The 21,174-nt window shown below is 34.6% G+C and overlaps 1 protein-coding gene and 1 non-coding gene across 2 annotated transcripts in view; both read left to right on the top strand.

Annotated features, from left to right (window-relative positions):
• The window catches only part of Micu1 (mitochondrial calcium uptake 1), a 149,765-nt gene that overhangs the window by 46,924 nt on the left and 81,667 nt on the right, over positions 1-21,174 (top strand). The window contains exons 5-6 of the mRNA XM_048338988.1: positions 989-1,032; positions 18,987-19,101. Of these exons, the coding sequence (XP_048194945.1) occupies positions 989-1,032; positions 18,987-19,101 (159 nt within the window). The remainder of the gene's footprint in view (positions 1-988; positions 1,033-18,986; positions 19,102-21,174) is intronic.
• LOC125347416 lies at positions 8,843-8,946 on the top strand. Its single transcript, XR_007210200.1, has one exon. It is a non-coding gene; the product is annotated as a U6 spliceosomal RNA (small nuclear RNA).

Genomic DNA, 21,174 nt, shown 5'->3' with positions numbered 1-21,174 from the left:
GCCTGAGCACTGTCCCTGGCTTCTTTTTGCTCAAGGCTAGCACTCTGCCACTTGAGCCACAGCGCCACTTCTGGCCGTTTTCTATATATGTGGTGCTGGGGAATTGAACCCAGGGCCTCATGTATACGAGGCAAGCACTCTTGCCACTAGGCCATATCCCCAGCTCCATCCCCAGCCTTCTTGACAAAATTGTGGTTCTTCAAAATGGAGATTTTCTGTTTATTTTTTTTTTTGTGAACATTTATTGATCAAGCACTGTTCTAAGTGCTAGAGATAAAGCAGTATACAAAGAAAAAAAGTCCCTGTCCTCAAAGGCACTTAATTAGTAAATATATTTAGGTCATTCACAGTGGTCAGAATTCGAAGCCTGATATTCCCAAATAAATATTTATTACTTAACCCAACTTTTAAAGGCACTGGTAAGTTCATGCCTGTAACCCTAGCTACTAATGAGGTTGAGAGCTGAGGATCATGGTTCAAAGCTAACCAGGTTAGGAAAGTCCATGAGACTCTTATTTCCAATTAACAAGCAAAAGCCCAGAAGTAGAAATATGACTCAAGTAGTAGAGCATCAACCTTTAAGTGAGAAAGCCAAGTGAAAGCAAGATACCCTTAATTCAAACTCTAGTAGAAAAAATTTTAAAGCAATCTTTATATAGTATTAAGATGGCCTGTTTGTGTCTATTTAGATGTGCTGTTATAAAAGTTCTTTTGGTATTTGCTACTTTCTTTCAACCTGGTACAAAAAAATTATTGCATTCAGACTGAAGTACTGTTCACCTTACCTCAAGTAGAGGTAATGTCATGGTGTTAGAACTTAGACTCTGAGTCTGAGAGTGGGGCAAAATGTTTATTCCTGTGTCCTTTGCATAAGTTGTGGCTACATTATCTAGTACATTTAATTAAATGATTAGAAACAATGCTGGGAGCTAGCATTTTATATGTTTCACTGGATTTATAATGTGACTAATTTTTTTTTCTTTTTCAGACTTGGGATTAGATCAATATATAGTAAAACGCTTTGATGGAAAGGTGAGCAAACTATGAAAAATACATATTCTGTTGTTTACTAAGATTTTCAAATTCCTCTAGAGCTATATGTGAGAGATATCAGGATATCTGGTTAGCTTATTTAAAAAAAACAAACATGCTTAGGGTAGAAGATCTGTTCCTTCTTCAAATGCCCCCATGGAAAGACGTTAGCAGAAGTCCTTTTATATATCACTATGTGGTAACTTCCATGGGTTCAGCCCTATATGTTAAGGTTTAATTCAGTGCTTGTTGACTTTTAAATATTAATTCAATAGTCACCATAATATGCTGTTATTATTGATATATATATAGTATTTATAAAAAGTTTAACTGTGCTTCCAACTTTGTAAATAAAAGTACCTCAGTTTATTATGTTAAGATGGCATTATACAAGAGTTAGAGTTAGAAGCCATATTAGGGCTGGGGATATGGCCTAGTGGCAAGAGTGATTGCCTTGTATACATGACACCCTAGGTTCAATTCCCCAGCACCACATATACAGAAAATGGCCAAAAGTGACGCTGTGGTTCAAGTGGCAGAGTACTAGCCTTGAGCGAGAAAAGAAGCCAGGGACAGTGCTCAGGCCCTGAGTCCAAGCCCCAGGACTGGAAAAAAAAAAAAAAAGAAGAAGCTCAGGGACAGTGCCCAGGCCTGGAATTCAAGCCCCAGGACTGGAAAAAAAAGAAAAAGTCATATTAGTGTAGAAACATTAAATTTTTGCCATTTATACATGGATAACTGTATTAAATATATAAGATCTTATCTACATGGATTTTATTACAAACACTAGTATTCTTTAAATAATAAAATGGTAAAATACCTACCTGATTTTACCTTCCTCAATTTTGTTTTGTTTTTTTTTGTCTGTTGTGGGGCTTGAACTCTGGGCCTGGGCGCTGTTCCTGAGCTCTTCAGCTCAAAGCTAGTGCTCTGCCACTTGAGCCACAGCGCCACTTTCAATTTCTTGGTGGTTAATTGAAGATAAGAATGTCACAGACTGCCGTGCCCAGGATGGCTTTGTACCGTGGTCCTCAGATCTCAGCCTCCTGAGTAGCTAGAATTACAGGCGTGAGCTACCAGCGCCGACCTTCCTCAAATTTGTTGAATGTATTTGGCAATAATCTTATCTTATTAATAATTTTAATCTTAATGTCTTTGTCTTGGTCTTAATATGTAATTTTATGATGATCCTTATAAGTACTTTTGTAATAATCCTGAATAATAGTCCAAATTTTCAATTCCAATAACTATGAGGAATATTTTAAGCTTTTTTTTTATATTTTAAGCTTTCACTTCTCTATTTTGTACCTGAGTAAATAATATTAGTCATTCTTAGGTATAAAAAAATGAAACTTTCAGTTATCTCAAAAAGCTGTCAGTTAAACGTATTTTTCCCTTTCAGGGTAAATCCTCCAAAAAAATTTTTTTACATGGGGTCAGAAAGAAAAGGAGAGGGAAAGGGAAGGAAAGGGTCAAAGTGGAAGAAAGCACATCATAAACAAGAAGGAGCTCCAAGTGGCTCTCTGCAAGACATAAAGAGAAAGCAATCAGAAGGAAAGTCTTGGAGTGGCTGGGAAAGGCAGTAACTTGGGATGATTAGGCTGGGTGGAGTCAACGGTAATAGGAACTGATTTGCAGGAATGTGCCAGTTACCACAGCTACACAAAACTGTATTCCCTGGTAATGGGAAGCAGTACATTTTAATTTTGCACAATGAAAAGAATGAATGACTGTCTTCAAATTTGAGCAATCTCAGCCAAGTCTACCTACCTAAAAAGTACCTTATCCATAAGGAGGCACAGTGCCTAAACTGCTTCTGTCAATAGATATGCTCTTTTTAGTGTCCCATATGTTAAAAGAAAGGGCATTGAACTACAAGTTAGGAGATCAGGATTTAGAGACCTAGCTCTGTTGTGGGACAGCCATATTTTCTCTCTGATCTTGGTTTGTGCTTTATGCATCTGGGAGATGTTACTGCGGGCCCTGATGTAAGGGTCAGGTTTCAGAGTATCTGGCATCTCAGAGCTTACCTGTCTTTGTGTCCCTCAGAGTCCCTCATAGCTTAAAACACAGGAGGTAGCCAATAAATATTTGATAACTTGTCATTTAAAAAGTCTACCTGTCTATACTGTGTTCCTTGGTAACATGATCCATAAGTCAATAATATATTAAGGTCAGTTTAACAAATAACTTTTTTAGACATTTAAGGAATATAGAACAGCAAGAGAATTTAGACCTCGTTTGTTATACATATGTATCTCTAAAAACATGCAAAGAAGTTGAATACATGCAGGCTGAGCAGCAGATTTGCTACATTGTGAGAGGAATTTCCCTGAAGCTTTCCCAAATATGAACCCCCTGTGATAACTCATGTGTCAAATACATTGGGTTTTTTTTTCCTGATGATGTGACTCAGTAACTATTTCCATTTAATGCTAAAAATTTGTAGAGCTTCATCTTTTTTTTTTCTCATTTGTAGTAAGTTGATGAGCTCCATGTTTCTTACCACTAACATTTTTATTTTATATTGCCACTGATTTCTATGAATTAACAAAAGTAAAGTACAATAAAACATCCAAGTATTTAAGTACCACCTTGCTGTAAAAAAATGGCAGTGCTTCTGTGTTTGGGAAGTAGGCATTGCATCTTTTTTTTTTTTCACAGAAGCTTAAAATTTGGAAATTACAAAAGGAAGAGAAAGTTTGGAGATTAGAGTAAGGAAGGCAAGATTTAGAAATATCAGCGTGTAATATGTGAAATATGACTTTGTGGTTCCAGAGAAACAGGTTGTGGTAAAGAAGAATAGTAGTCTCATATTAGAAAGTATAGGATTGAGCCAGTCACCTAGAGCCAGCTAGCTCAGTCCCAAGCATTGGGGGGCGGTCCAGTGCCCCATTCATTTACCTTATGATGGGCATCTTGAATCATTTAGCCAGGATCTTTATTAAGATTCTATATTGATTTCCATTGAATACATTTTTGAGGTGTTGTTTTAGAGTTAAGCTTCTTTAATAAGATTTTTTATGTCATACTTACCTCTGATATATATCTTTGTAAACTTTTATCTGATATGAAATTTAAGAAAATACTTTCTGTTGAGAATATGGCCTAGTGGTAGAGTGCCTCGTATACATGAAGTCCTGGGTTCAATTCCTCAGCACCACATATATAGAAAAAGCCAGAAGTGGCCCTGTGGCTCAAATGGTAGAGTGCTAGCCTTGAGCAAAAAGAAGCCAGGGATAGTGCTCAAGCCCTAAGTTCAATCCCCCAGGACTGGCCAAAAAAAAAAAAAAAAAGAAAAGAAAATACTTTCTATCTGCCTCTAAAATGTTGTAGAATCAAGAGTGCAAAATGTAGTGTCTTGTTTAAAAGTCTTTCTAGAATTTCCCTTTGTCTCTTCCTTACTTCCTGTGTGCCCAGTTCCAAAAACTAGGAACCCATAATAAGTGGCAAACCACATAACATTTTATTTTAGAGAAAGAAAATGTGAAGTATACAGATAATAATAACTGAACTTAGAAATAAGGATGTTAAATTCTCTACTTGTTCCATATAACATGAGCATCAATTGGCATTTTGGAAAGTGCTATGTATTTCTTTTTTATTGAAGCCATCACTCTTAAAGTGAGCATTGTCATGTGTATTTGAAAAAATTGGATTTCTATTGATTATAATCAGACTAGTATATTCTTGCTTTTAAAAACAAAATGATGTATTTTCTCTCTCAAGTAGGGATTCTCTGCAAATGTAGCATTTGAATGGATTTGCTCATTATAATCAATCTTAGATGAACAAAAGCTTAGAATGTAATTAAATTACCATAGTGAACTGAAATGCTAATTTAGCATTACAGGAAAACCTTTGTGCTGAGTATGTCACTCTGGTAGAATAAGTGCTTAGCATGGGGGAGACCCTGGGTTCAATCCCCAGTACCCTCTCAAAAAATGTCAATTCTTTGAGCCTTGCTATAATAATTTTCCTTTTTTTTCCTTAGTCACAGGATTTTCCCATCTGTTTTTCAACTCTTACGTCATTTAAATTGCTTTCAAATTGCTTTTCTTAATTTTCTCTCTATACCAACTTTAGTTCCTTATTCACATCATGTCCCCTTTTTAAAAAATACAGCTTTGGTGTCTGGTATGTTTTTCAAAGCACTCTTAACATCTCAATATTTGACAGCTCTGTATATAGTAGATGTTGTAAAGCATGCTGAATTGGATATAGGAAATACAACCTTGTGGGTACATGTAGCATAATAGAAGATTAGAAGAGTGTGGACTTTAAGGTAATCGTGTTTTCATTCAAATGTGGGCTCTGCTGCATGTCTTATGGTAATCTTGGGCAAGAGAATAGTTAACCTCAAGTGTCAATTACCTTTTCAGTAAAATTTGAGATAGTAGGTAAAGCATCCACAAATTGTAGCTATTTTGCATGGCCATGAGCCATTACTCAGCTTATGAAAGGTATTATCTGCTATTACATGTATTGTCTTCTTTCTTGGTTCATATATTACAGAACAGCATATGCTGTACATAATCATTGTCTTTCATGGTCTTTCCTTTCCAGTTCAATCAGTTTGTTCTGATTGAAAAATCTCCTTGTGCTCGCTCTGCAATGAGCAATTTGCCTGAGTTAAATAGCTAGTTCATTAACCAAAGAGAGACCTCTGGTTGGATTTCTCCTATCTGAACTGACCTGCATTCACAGCAATTCATCTCACGCCTGTACAGGGAAATCCTTTCAGCCTCTGTCACATCAATCTCAACTGAAGACTTTTAGCCTCTAATAGCACCTATTTTTCAGTCAAGAACTTTTGTAAATTATGGTAAGATTAGGTCATTATTTTTCACAGCCACCAAAATTTATTTATTGAAAAAAATCTTTAAAATTGTTTGCTATTTGGTAAGGTATTTTGGAGTGATACCCTGCTAAAATAACTAACCTAAACTACTTCCTCAAATGCCAGCCTGCGTGAAGACTGGTCATCAATGCCCGTGTTGACAGCACTTTACTTAATTTTGGAGGATTTCTGTTTTCAAGTAGTCACTCTGAACTCTTTAAGTAGTTGTTAATCCTCTGAACTCATCCAAATTTGGTTTCTTATAGATTAATGTGAGTAGCAAAGCAACCAATTTGCCATAAAGCTGAAAAACATTATACCATAAAATCATGAGACAGTGACAGGAAACATTAAAGAAATGCTTTGACTACCCATTTAAAAAATGAAATGTTATCTTTTCATTATGAAATGTAATTGTTCGTGCATTTTCTTTTTATAGAGATACAAAGCTTTTTAAATACATGTTTTCATGTTGGAGAAATTAGGAATCGTGTTGTTGGAATATTTTCTCTTATTGTGACTAATAGGTAATGTCTGAAACATTTGTATGTGTTCCTTGTTTTTTATTTACAGGTGTTCTGTGATATTACAGATTTTAATTATTCCTTCATATGCAATGTTTGTGATATATATATATTTGATTTGGAAGTTTTTAGTCATATAATCAAACTGTCCATTTTTTTTCTTGTTCTCATCTTCTGATCAGGATTTCTGGCAGGTACTGACTCGGCAGCATGTGCTTTAAGTTCATTAGTGCTCTGGAATCATAGTGGTGCTTCAGAGGCAAAAGTTCAGTGCATGCTCGTGTCCTTCCCTGCTCTCTTCAGAGTGATCCAGTTCTTGTCATTTTAAATTAACTTAGGTTATCTCTAATATGACAGTTCAAGCACTACACAAGTCCTTGAGAATATAGAACTCTGCATAATTGAGAAGAAACTTTTTAAACATTAGGTGTTAGACAAGAATCAAGAAACTTAGTTTTTTTTCACTGTATTATATCAGAAATTAATAAATTGGGTGATTTGAATAACCTTATCTATTTAGGATTTCATATTTACTTACATAATAATAGGACAACAATTACTTAAAGTTAACATATCTGGCTGAGCACCAGTTTTCAGGCCTGTAATCTAAGATACTCAGGAGACTCAGATCTGAGGATTACAGTTTGAATCCATCCTTGTTAGGAAAGTCCATGAGACTCTTCTCTCCAATTAACCACCAAAAAGACCAGAAATGGAGCTGTGATTCAAGTGCTAGAGCACCAGTCTTGAACAAAAATGTTACAAGCCAGTGCCCTGTGTTCAATACCTAATACTGGCAGACACACAAAAAATATTAACAGATCTTTTCTGTTTTGAAATTCCTTCCATAACACAGACAGACAGGCAGTTACTTAGTTGAACATCTCTGAGTAAAATGGCTTAGGAGGAAATAGATGGAATATTAAAAAGACTTCATCTTTTTTCCCTTTTAAGCTAATCAAAGACTTTAGCTTGGAAAAGCAAAAACAAACACACAGAGAAAGCCATGGATAGAATATGTAATTACAGACTGGCCTGGGAAATTTTGAAGGGCATTCCTAACAAGTACTTGTAAAATCAATCTTTAGAGGCTTGGACTCTTTCATTATAGTTTATAAATTATTTAAACTTATTCATTTAAAAATTACCCTTGCATTTTTATAGTTGGCAGTCAATAAAAATATAAATTAAACTGAATTAGAAACATCTTTCAGCTTGAAATAATTAATGAAGACTAGAGGGTGATAATTTTTACAGTACATTTTTCTAAGTTCTTTTGTTTAGAGGGCTTTGGGGGGCAATATTGGGATATTGATTCAGTGCTTCACACTTACTAAGTAGGTACTCCACCATCTGAGCCACTCAGCCAGCCCTTTTTTTCATTGATTATTTTCTCAAGATAGGGTCTTGCTTTTATTTGAGCTGGTCTGGACCAAGATTATTTTATATGTTCCCCCATGTAAATATGATGACATGCACAGGCCACCACTTCTAGCCATTGGTTGAGATGGAGTTTCACATTTTTCCTAGGCTGGCTTTGAACTATGATACTGAGATCTTTGCTTCCCAAGCAGGTAGGATTATAGTATAGGCTTGAGCCACTATCCCCAGCTTAAGCCCTAAGCACTTTTATTTTTTAAATGGGCTGTATTTTTTAGTTCCTATACCAAGCCCCAAACTAGTTACCATATTATTGGTGGAATAAATTATCTTTTAAACACCTTTATCATTGACTGTGTTTTGAAACCATCTAACTTACTTTTACAATTAAGTCAAAATAATTTATTGGTTATGCTACTACCAATATCTCAAATCCAAGAGATTCTATTTCAGAATAGCTATGGCACAAAGGATATAGCAGTACTAATAAGAGTAAATCATGACTGGGGATATAGCTTTATAGTAGAGCACTCTTACATAAGCCAAGCCTTGGGGTCTATCCCTTGCACCACAAACAAGGAAGGAGAGAGAGGAAGGGAGGGGAGGGGATAAAAGAGGAAAGGAGGGGAGAATAAAGAGGAAGCAGGGAGGAAGGGAAGGAGAGAGGGAAGGAAAGAAGGGAGGGAGGGAGGGAGGGAAGGAAGGAAGGAAGGAAGGAAGGAAGGAAGGAAGGAAGGAAGGAAGGAAGGAAAGGAAGGAAGGAAAGGAAGGAAGGACAATGCTTAAAGACAGCCACTTTCAATTCTCTGTTTTAGGACTACAGGAAGCACATAAAAACTCTTACTGTTCTTTAATGACTTAAGACCGGAAGAGTTTAAAATGACTTGCCTTCTATAGGAATCCTCACTAGAGAATAGAGGGAATTGTTAAGTGCTAGCTAGGAAGTCTGAAATTTTCAGCATTGAGTAACCAACCACTATAGCTAATAAAGTACCAACATTTTTTAAGGTTTCACTATTGAAAGTAATATTTTTGTTTGCTCAGAGATTCAAAATCAAGTTTCGTGTTGCTTTCTTTGACAGCATATCTACCAAACTTTGAATGATACAGATTAGTACCAAAGCCCCTGTGCAAGGAGACACATAAATTTGTGAAGTATTCAATATTGTTATAGCATCAGTCTTCTGCACTTGTTACGGTTTTTGGAATCAATAAAAACTAATTAAATATAGTACATAGAATTAAGTAATAGAGTTAGATATTAAAGATTTTTGAAATCTGATTTTACTGTATTATTAATGATAGCTTGTGAATAATTTTTATAGTAAAATAATTTTTTTCTTAGAATAGGTAGTAAGGGGATTGTTTATATATCTGTCAGGTTTTATAAATACTACTCACTTGGGTGATACTGGTGTCACTCCCTTAAGCACCCAAAGGCCAACAAGCAGTTACTCCGTAGAAGAGGCCTTTCATGCTTGCTTCTGTGGAAGACTTCTTTGCATGCTAAGTTTCTGTTGCCTGTGGAAAGGCCAGAATCAAAGGCCTGGTAGCATACAGTGCTGTTCTTCAGATGCAGCTCATGACTGATTCTAGATATCCATTCTGTTGCTGTGAGGAGTACCCACAATGTCTCTTTCCAGTCTCTCGAGTTCCACCACTACTAAAGTCTGCTCATTAACTTATATATGTTTTATTATTCAAGTTGACAAAAGAACTGACAATGAAAAAACTAAATGCTTCAAAGGAGAGTGTCATTTACTTGGTTACCCCAAATATACAGATCCCTATTAAGATATTTTGAAATACATTTTATTTTAAATCACATTGTATTTAAATTTGAGATCAACTAACCCCATTTAAGTGATCATTGTTGATTTAAAAGCATAAACATGATTGACCATTTCATTTCTGACATTTCATGTTTAGCTTTTTCATCATAAAGCAGTTTGAAATTTACTTTGGCCTAAGAGGACTTTATTCCAGACTAACTTCCTCTTTCTTATACTTAACACACTTTAGCATGTTTTACGGTCATATAAATAAATAAGGTTCTATAAGAACTATCCCAGTAAAGAAATCTTCATACCCTGAACATCTGTTGATGGGGAAACTAAACTTATTTGAATAAAAAGCTCTTCTAATTACATAGTAATTCATATTAGGAAAGTAGAATATTAAAGAACCTATTTTTGAAGTGATGTGCATTTTGAAAATGATTGAAATATGGCTTTGAATTTACAAAAGCATGAAACAATTTCTACTTAAATTAGCTGATAAAGGATAATATTGTACAATAGTTAATACATTTTGTTTCAAAAAATACTTCATTCTTACAGACATTTCAGAAATTATAAACAATATAGATACCCTGTTTCCCTGTACAGTTCATAGAATGTAACATGGGTCCTGCAGTCAATTTTAGATTGTCGTGCCACTTAAGAACTTTGTCTGGAAGTGCAACTGTTGCTCAAGTGGTAAAGCACTAGCCTTGAGCAAAAATGCTCAGGGATGGCAACCAAGCCCTGAGTTCAAGCCCCAGGACCAACACCAAAAACAACCCACCAAAAAAACCTTTGTCATCTTGGGCTTCATAATTTACTTATCTTAACCAGAGTTTCTTACCTGTAAAATGCAGGTAATAGTGCCCCTTACTTTATAGAGTTGCAGTAAGGACTTAACAAGATAATGAAAAAACAAAGTAGTATGGTACTTGGCATAGAATATCCAAAGTATAATTTTTGTACTCTTGATGTGTCTTTAATGGTTAGTGGTATTCAATGGATACCTATAAATGTTTGGTTTCAGAACTGATTTTTAAACTCTTTATCTCATGAATTTTCTTGGCAGATGATAGTTACTAAGTATAGTATAAATCAAGGGTGTGATCCTCATTCAAGGTGAACCATTTTTTTACTCTATTTTTTTCCAAGTGGGAAAAGTGAAATTATTATACTGATTTATAAACTTGTACTTGAAATTATTTTAATTAAAGGATAGGGAAGCCTACATGTTTAAAACCAAGATTGCTAACTAGGCAGTGGTAGCTCATGCCTATAATCCTAGCTACTCAGCTGCTAAAGAGGCTGAGATCTAAGGATTGAAGTTCAGAGCCAGATAGGACAGACAAATCCAAGAGACTGTTATCTCCAGTTAACCAGTAGAAATCCAGAAGTGGAGGTATGGCTCAAGTGACAAAGCATCAGCCTTGAGCAGAAAAAGCCAAGAGGGGAAAGAAAAAATAATAATAAACTCTACTGCTGAGTCAGGACTATTTTTCTTTAGCATTGATTTATTTGAGGGGGCAAAATTCAGAATGAAATCTTAGATTTAGTTAAGAAATAATCAGTAATGATGACCCAGAAATGATTTGAAACAAATGTACAGGTATACTGTAGTAGAACATAGCAGGTGTGATTTTATCTTTCTAGAAATTTTGTAATACTTTATCAGATACAAGAGATTTAAGATAAATCATTTCAATAAAGTTATATCATTTCTCTGAAATTAATTTCATTTCAGTGGATATTTTTGAATTTTTATTACTGCCTTAGTCACATCATCTATTTTTTAAACATCTTCATTTGTTTCATTTTCTCTGAAGCTACTAGTTAATGAAATAAGAAAACATTTGTATTCTAGGTATTTAGAATTGTCTCAGCACTAAGGTGGTTAGAATTGGGACTGAAAAGAGAATTGCTTACTGGCAGAGTGAGATTTACACTATCTTAAGCATTCACCTTCCTCAGTTTGTTGCACATCAATTTATGTGAAAAGCTTGGAAGAAAACATGAACCAAAAGGAGAAATAATAAACTTCTGAATTGAAAATATCTCAATTTAATTTTTATCTGACATACGCCCAAATTCTATCTTTTCTGCAAGGTTTGGGATGGGGAACAAGAGTAACATTTTAACTGTGCAACATATTCTGTTTGATTCGGAATAATGTGATTGTTTAAGATTGATATTGTACCAAAGCTTTGGCATCTATGCACCAACTAGATAATGAAGTATGAGCATTAACTGCATGGGAAAATTGATGGTTTTTTTCTAACTTTTTCCTCCCCTCCTTGCCTTAACCCTATTTGTCATTTGGAAATGATATACTAAATTTCATTTTCCAGAAGCATATTACTATTGTAATATGAGATTATATATTTAAATACAATCTCAAATGCTATGTAGGGGGTTCAAATATATTTCGGCATAGAGAGATAGTAAAATTTTTGCAGTACTGGAGACTGGACCAAAAGTCTTATACATGATAAGGCAAGCACTCTAACACTTATCCATATCATCATCACTTTTTGTATTTTATTTTGAGGCAATCCCAGTCAATTATTCAGGCTAGCCTCAGACTCTCTGTCCTCCTATCTCAAACTGCCAAGTAGCTAGGACTACAAGCCTGTTCCACCCCACCTGGAAGGAGACATTAATATTAAAATAATTACAAATGCTCAGATTAAAATAATCTGAAGTCCTCAGCTTTGTAAAGGGCATCTTACTTTGAATAATAATGCTGTGTTCTTTATCAGATTTTCTGAAGATCAGATATTTTGAGTTTCTAGAGATATACACATTTATTTTGCAGTCTGGTGACTTGTGTTAGAAAGTTTATTTCAAGACTTTAGAAAAGAAAATCTTTTTTTAATTTTTTTCTATTTTGTGGTTCTATTTTAATTAATTTTTTACATGTTTGTTTTATCTTTGTTTTGTTTTTTTGCCAGTCCTGGGGCCTGGACTCAGAGCCTGAGCACTGTCCCTGGCTTCTTTTTGCTCAAGGCTAGCACTCTACCTCTTGAGCCACAGCACCACTTCTGGCCTTTTTGTATATACGTGGTGCTGAGGAATTGAACCCAGGGCTTCATGTATACGAGGCAAGCACTCTTGCCACTAAGCCATATTCCCAGCACCAGAAAAGTAAATCGTAAATGGAAGAAATAATGAGATTAAGTTCTTATCCTTCACCTCACTATATATAAAATTCACTTAAGATGGATCACAGACCTAAATGTAAAATATGTAAATATAGGCTTCTAAAAGAAAGTAGAAGAGAATATTTTTATGGATTAGAAATTGATAATAATTTATTAGGCAGCATACTGAAAGAATTACTCATTAAAGAAAAGTTGATTAATTGGGCTTCACGAAAATAAAAGAAAAAAATTAGGATTGCCAACATAAATTGTAAGTCACAGACTCACAGAAAATATTTTAATACATATTTCTGTATTTGTTTTCTATTGTTGAATAAGTTCAACAGTTTCTTAAAATAGTAATAATCATTTTATATTTCTCTGCCTTCTGTCAATCAAAAAGTTGGGAACAATCTGAGGCTTTCATGACATTACAGTTAGGTGTTGGCTAGAACCTTTGTCACCCAGCTTAACTGAGTATGGTTCACCACAAGGAACTTTCACCCACTAAATGGCTCACTAAAATGTCTGGTAAGGGTTGGGAATATGGCCTAGTGGTAAAGTGCTCACCTCATAAAATGTCTGGTAAGATAGTACCACCTGGTGATAGAAGGCCTCATGATCCTCCCTCCATAGTTTCTTCAGCAGGCTTGCTTGATTGAGTATTTTGTTCAAATGGCTGCTGACTTAATCCCAGCAAAGCAAAGTGCCTTTAATAACCAGGCCTCGAATGTCACACATCATGTAGCTCTATTGGTCAAACAGACAAACCTGGATTCGGTGTGGGAGGAGTCAGGATTTATAAGGATATGACTACCAACTGACAAAATTCATTTGAATCATCTTGAACTCAGACTACCATACTAACTAAGGTTCATATTAAGACTATAGGAGCTACTGTAGATTTAAACAAAATAACAGACCAATTAAAAGTAGGCAAAAGTCCTAAACAGGTACTTCCTAAAGAAATATGTACAACACTGCTAGACACTGGTGGCTCACACCTGTAATCCTAGCTAAGTCCTGCGAATCACAGTTTGGAACTAGCCCAAGCAGATAAACCTGAGAGACTCTTATCTCCAGTTACCAGCAAAAAGTCAGAAGTGGAGGTGTGGCTCAAGTGGTAGAGTACCAGCTGTGAATGAAAAAAAAAGAAAAAGAAAGCTTAATGCTCTGAGTTCAAGCCCCAGTACTAGCAGGAAAGACAAAAAAAAACCAACAAACAATATATGATATGTACATATACCTACACACACACACACACACACACACACACACAATTTAACTTAGTATTTGGGAAATGAAAACTACAATGAGATACTAAAAATGCCTACTTAAGTGGGTAAGAAGAAAAAGACTTAAATCACAAAAGTTGGCAGTGATGTGAAACGCCCAGAATCCACCAATCCACATGTAAAAAATGATACAATAACCTTGAGGAAAGTGATTATAGTAAGAAACTGCAAAGTATGAGAGTTTATCAGTAGGGAAAAATAAATTGTGGTAGTCTTTCTGTATATTATATACAGTATTTTATACAAAATAGAAATAGCAATACTTAGTGCATTAATGTTTTCATTTTACTATTGAGCAGTATAATAAAGTACTACTTAGCAATAAAAAGTAGTCAATTGATTATTAGAGACTGAATTATGTCAAAGTATAAAATGGTCATTAAATTTACGTGCACTTCTGAACTATTATTCCACATTTTTGTTTTTTTTTAAAGGATGGTGGTCATAAAGGAACCATTAGAGTGATGAATATAGATCACTCCATTATATATGTTTCAGAATTTACTGAATTGCACATTGACTTGGGCATCATGCTACATGTAAATTTTACTTAAAATGGTAACAGATGTTTAGCTCCAGATATGTTTGTTTTCTGCAGAGATGATTATGAGATCCCTCTTTTATATATTCTAAGCTTGAACACATTAGCAAATATTTTGAAGACAATGGGAACCAACTAACCTATTGCTGGAGAAAGAAGTAACAATGGATAAAGAATATGACTAAATTTTAACCTAGAATGGAATTAGAGGTATCAATATAAATAGATATATGTGGATCTAGTCTAGGAAACATGAGACTAATTCAAAATAAGGGATAGTCTAAATATAATGTACCAGCACATTTTAAAGTTGTCAAGACCGAAAAATGCATTAAATATGTTAGAGTAGGAAGCTTTGAAACTCCATTTTTCCTAGACTAATGATTATGCTGACACAAACTGTCAATCAACTTTTTGCATTCTCTACAATCTAATGAAAGACTTAAAATAACTCCAGTTTATGTGTATATGTATGTATATATGTATATATGTGTATATATACACATATATACATATATATGGTAGCAACACATCTGATTTCCATTTACCATGTCATAATATACAAAATGCCTATTTTTGAAGAAGAATTGTACCTGTATAGAAATAATAAAGTATGGCCCAGTCACAGGAAAAAAATTAAAGTATTCTTGAAGGAGTACAGACATTTTATGTACCACCCAAATACTTTAAATCAACCCTTTATAGCCAAACAGCTAAATGAAACAAGGAGAATCACATATGAGCTAACAGAAAAATCAATAAAGAAGACAATGTGGTATTGAAATAAAGAGAGGTATATAAATAGTAAGATACAGTTGAGAACCCAGAAATAAACCACACATTTATAATAAATAGATTTTCAACAAGTGGACCAAGCCTAATCAGTGTGAAAACATTGTCTCTTCATCAAATGCTGTGGGGTTCCTAGAACATCTATATACAGTAGAATATTTTTGAGCCTTCTACCTCACATAAAAATTAACTCACAATGGGTCAATAACTTAGAAGCTAGTATTGTATAACTTATAGAGTAAAAGATAGCTATGACTTTGGATTTAGTGGTTGGAACATTAGATACAACATGAAAATCATAAGCAATAAAAGAAAAGTAGATAACTTGGACTGCACCAATACTGAAAGCTTTTGTGAAGCATGAAACATTATCAAGAAAGTAGAAAGCCAACAGAGAGACAAGAAGAAAATATTTGGAAGTCATATAGATAGTAAAAAAAATCTAGTATCCAGAATATGTCAAAGAGTTACAACTCAACAAAATGACAGCCAATGCAAAACTGGGCAAAAGACTTAAATAGACACTTTAGATAGCCACCAAGCACCTGTTAGACAGGAGGGAAATGTAAATCAAAACCATAATGAGATACAATTTCATAACCATAGTAGCTATATTGTAAAAGAAAAAAATCAGGTACTTGTAAGAATGTGGCTTAGTTGGTGCCCTTTTCCTTTGCTAGTGGGAATGTAAATGATGAAACCACCATCAAAAAAGTTTGAATATTATTCCAAAACTTAAATGTGGAGCTGCCATATAATGGAGCAATTTCTACTCTTCCATTCTGAAAATAATTGAAAACAGGTATTCAAAGTTATTTGTACATGAATGTGTATACTAGCACTATACACAGTAGCCAAAAAAGCAGAAATCATTTAAATGTCCTTCAACATATAAAAGACTAAACAAATATAATACAATGTTATTTGGAAATAGAAATTAGGTACTGACTTATGATATAACATAAGCCTAGAAAACATTAAGTAATAGAAGCCAGACACAAAGTACTCATATTGTATGGTTCAGTAGGCAAAATGGTGAATTGTCAATTTTACCAACAAATTATTACCAACAAAATGTTACCAGTAGTCTAATCCTAGCTACTCAGGAAACTGAGATCTGAGGATTGTGGTTCGAAGCCAGCTGGGGCAGGAAACTCTGAGACTCTTATCTCCAATAAACTACTCAAAAAAGCCAGAAGTGGTCCTGTGCCTCAAGTGGTAGAGCACTTACCTTGAGCAAAAGAAGCTCAGGGACAGCACCCAGGCCGAGTTCAAGCCCCAGGACCAGAAAAAAAAAGTTAGCAGTCAAAAGGAAAAAAATAAAGAGCAAGGAAAAGCTGTCCCAGATTAATGGAATCTAAAAAGACATGACAACTAGCCACACTTTTAAAAATACATTCTGAATTTGGGTGGGGTAGCTATAAAAGAAATTATTGGAGCAATTGACTGTAAATAGACTAGATAATGGCTATGAATTTTCCTAGTTTTAGTAGATTTATACTATGACATTTAAGACAATGTCTTTGTTCACAGGAAGCATAGGCTGAAGTATTTAGGTGTAAAAAGCATGACATCTCCAGGTTACTCTCAAAGTGGTGTAAAGAAAAAAATGTATCTGGACAAAATGATAAAGCAAATAAGGTGGTTTATTAGTGAATCTGGATGAAACATATATGCTAGTTCCTTAAACTACCCTTTCATCTACATGTTTGGAATTATATCAGAATTTAAAATTAGCAACAAAATTAGATTTTTTTGTTATATTCTGGGCAGCTCTGTGTTCTAAATGTTGTTAGAAAAAGTAGTGTTAGGTTAGTTATCCTTTACCTCATTTCACTCTGTCTGATGGCTTTTTTCCCTTCTGGCTCTCAATATACTATTTATTTTAATTATGTATAGCAGTCTCTCCTTGAGATTATTATATTACTGATTACTTGGCTTCTATATACATTTATAGCTTTAGTAATGGTAAGTCTTTGGTGACCTATTCTCACTTCATGTATTTTTTTCCCTGTTTAATTTTGCAGCATCTTGGATAATATAAAAACATGTAACTGTTTCTTTTATTTTGAGGAATTTGGATATTAACTTTCTAGTGAGTAATTTACTTCCTAGTTCTTTTGGTCTGAAATTTTATGCTTAATCACTTGGTAGGAAAGTGTGGTGTATATTTTAACCTTAATTAGAGTATTTTTGGGCTGTGTGCTCGCTCTTTATTTTCAGATCAAAAGAACAATCTCTGTTACACAGGACCATATTTTCAGTCAGCCACCATCAAAGTCAGAGAAGCCCTTTCTTAAATCACATCAGCCCATCAAAACCTAATTTAGTTTTGTTGGCATTCACTTGTGGATTTCTACCAGTTTGTGGTTACTTATGAACAAGCCAGTACCCTACAGAAGTTATTTTGAATGAGTTTATTAAGATCATACAAACTGACTTCATGAAGATTTGTATGGTGCTTGTGTTTTCAATTAGTTAACTAGTGTTCTTTCCTTTGTGGTGTATGATGGGATCTCCACTAGACAGAGGTAACCTATTGGATAGTTGTGTGCCTGGATGCTGGTGTAGTGGTGTTTGTGGATTTCATTTTCATGATACTCCTCCCCAAGTTATGCCTGCAGTGCTGCCTCTTATTTTGTGCTTGCATGAGATTATTACTTTGATTGCGCTTTGTTGGTTTGATTCTTAAAGTTCTTTTTTTTCCACATTTTGGTATTCAGAATTTAAAAAAATGCCTTTGGTTGGTTCAGAACTTAAAGAAATTTTTCCCAAGTGCACTTTTGGTGGATCCTTTTCAGCTTTTGAACATCTGCTGCATTATCACTAAGCTTCTGCTTTGGTTAGGAATTCAGAAAAAGGATAGGTTTGGTTAAACAAAACAGGGAGAAACCACTTATTAGACAAGCTATTACTGACGCTAATAGCTCATTTCATGATTTAGAGGTTAAAGAAATGGAATATGTGTTTAGAGTAAAAGCCAAATTTTAGTAGAGAGTGTCATTAAATAGATCCACAGTAAATATAATCAAATTTTGTCTAAACCTCATGTCTACACATGTGTGCATGTCTGATTTAGCATTATCTGTCAGAGATGCTATTTACTCTACATACTATTCTATATTCCAAAATTGAGATTCTTAGTCTTAGGATTATAAAACAAATATTAAAATTAGTGTGTCAGAAATTTGAATTAGAATGTCAGAAAATTGAGCATTTGTTTGGACCTTGGAAGTATTTCTTTGCCTCTTCATTTGTGATCACTTGCAATGTAATTTTTCTTGGGCAGTTAGTACTGATTTCTTTTTAGTTTTTTGTTTTTGTTTTTGGTAATACTGTGTAACTCTTCAGAAAAAGGTGGATTGTTTTTAAAACTGAAAAAACAAAACCATGTCTAAAAGTTCAGTGGCAGGGGTTATAAAATTCAAATTACTTTCTAATGTTCTTATTAAACCAGTGTTTATAAGAAAAAAGTTTGATTTTTGGAATTTTCATGATCTAAAATCTGTAAAGGATCCATTGATTTTGAATGGCCATCAGAGAAATGCTTAGGGTAAACCTCATAAACCTGTGAGATAATTGGTAATTCATTTCTTACTATTTATATTCTAATTTTGCAATATCTTTTTTTTTATCTTTTGGTGGGACTTATTACATTTAATAGAAAATTTCCCAGGAACGAGAAAAGTTTGCTGATGAAGGCAGTATATTTTATACCCTTGGAGAATGTGGACTCATATCCTTTTCAGACTACATTTTCCTTACAACAGTTCTTTCCAGTAAGTATGAATGTTTCCATTTATTTGTTTATAAGAAACATACAGGACTATAAAAAGTTACCTTGATTATGTGAAAAAGTAACACATATTGATAGTGTCAGAAAATTATGTTTTAGGAAATTTCATTTTTAAAAACTTTCTGGAGCTGGGAATATGGCCCTAGTGGTAGAGTGCTTGTCTCGTATACATGAAGCCGTGGGAAAAAGCCAGAAGTGGCGCTGTGGCTCAAGTAGTAAACTGCTAGCCTTGAGCAAAAAGAAGCCAGGCCCTGAGTTCAAGCACCAGAATTGGGAAGAAAAAAAAAACACAAACAAACAGGAAAAAACAACTTTCTGTAATTCACATGTGGAATCACCAAAAAGGAAAAAATAAATGTAACGTATCATGTAAAGTTTATTTAAAAAAAACTGCAAAGTTATAGGTACCCTTAACTGTCAGATGGTCTGTATTCTGTCAGAAAGAATTGTGTATTGTCTACTCCTGTAGCCTTCAGTCATGTCACTGCTTCTCCACTAAGACACATTTTGGTTCCCCCAGCCCTTCCACTAAAGAAGAAAACTGGCTTATTTGTCATTATGGTTAAAGTTTATTTCTGAATCTTGAGGGAATACTTCTGGACACACAAAACTCCAAGTTGACTCCTACAACCCAGAGAAGTTTTTTTAAAGTTAATTTAGAATGTGCAATTATGGGAGGAGCACTTTTATATTTTAACTGTGCAGGATTACCAAACAATCTGTTCATAACTCTGTGCAGTGTTTATTAAAATATACGTAAAGCGAATCAAAGAGTTTAGATTGGTGTGTTTAAACTAAGTGATTTCTGGAGGGCTCTTTCTAGCTAAGATAAGACCTATAAAACAAACACCCATGGGGCTGGGAATATGGCCTAGTGGCAAGAGTGCTTAGTTTACATGAAGCCCTGGGTTCAATTCCTCAGCACCACATATATAGAAAACGGCCAGAAGTGGCACTGTGGCTCAAGTGGCAGAGTGCTAGCCTTGAGCAAAAAGAAGCCAGGGACAGTGCTCAGGCCCTGAATTCAAGGCCCAGGACTGGCAAAAACAAAACAAAACACCCAATCATTTGCAAAGATAAAACTAACTATAAAGACAGATGTCATACATGGTTCCTGCCTAGACTCTGCTACTTTCATCCTTCTTTCCTTCTGTTTAATGGTTGACAGGGAAAAGAACAAATAGGGCACCCAGTGTCTAGATGAGGTGGGCTAGTAGATCTACCAATATAAGTATGCACTGGTTAGCCATGACAATCCAAATAGTAAAAATAAAAGCATATTTATGACTTCAGATTGTGTTATTAAAATTAGCATGGTGCCAATTTTCTGTCCTGCCATTCATTGTATATGGCAGCAAAACTGAAGGGGAGAAATGATTGTTGTACACATTCTGAATTACTTTGCATGGCCTAATTTTGAGATGGTCTCATTCTAACTGGTGTAAGAATCTTGACTTTTCTACATTTGAAACATCAAATAAAAATTGGAACGTGAAAAAAATTAGCATGGTGTAGCACATGTTTTCAAAATTGATTTCACCTGACATCCCAGACCCACTATATCTTACCTTTGTGATTTTGGAAGAGCCGATTCATTTGTTCTTATTTTATCTGATGTCAATGTGGAGATTTCAGCAATACCAAATCCAAATGATTTGAGGAGTGAGATTATGAACATGGGTCTAGTTTAGTGCCTAGTGTTCAGTAAGTATATCTCTCTTTGATTTTATTCTTACTATCATATCACAAAATTTTTCTTCCTATCTTATTTTTAAAGCAATAGCCAGAATTGGTACAGATTTTTTTTTCTGGTCATAGGGCTTGAACTCAGAGCTCTACCACTTGAGCCACAGCTCCACTTCCAGCTTTTATGGTAGCTAATTGAAGATCAGAGTCTCACAGACTTTTCTGCCTGGCTGACTTCAAACCATAATCTTCAGATCTTAGCCTTTTGAGTAGCCTAAATTATTGGCATGAGCCACTAGCACCTGGCCAGAATTGGCAGGGTTGGTTTCTTTTTTGTTGGTTTGTTTTTACCATTATGACTTCAGATAGA

This window comes from Perognathus longimembris, chromosome 2, assembly GCF_023159225.1.
Source record: "Perognathus longimembris pacificus isolate PPM17 chromosome 2, ASM2315922v1, whole genome shotgun sequence".
In the NCBI taxonomy this organism is placed as follows: domain Eukaryota; kingdom Metazoa; phylum Chordata; class Mammalia; order Rodentia; family Heteromyidae; genus Perognathus; species Perognathus longimembris.
This window is presented reverse-complemented; position numbering and strand designations above follow the sequence as displayed.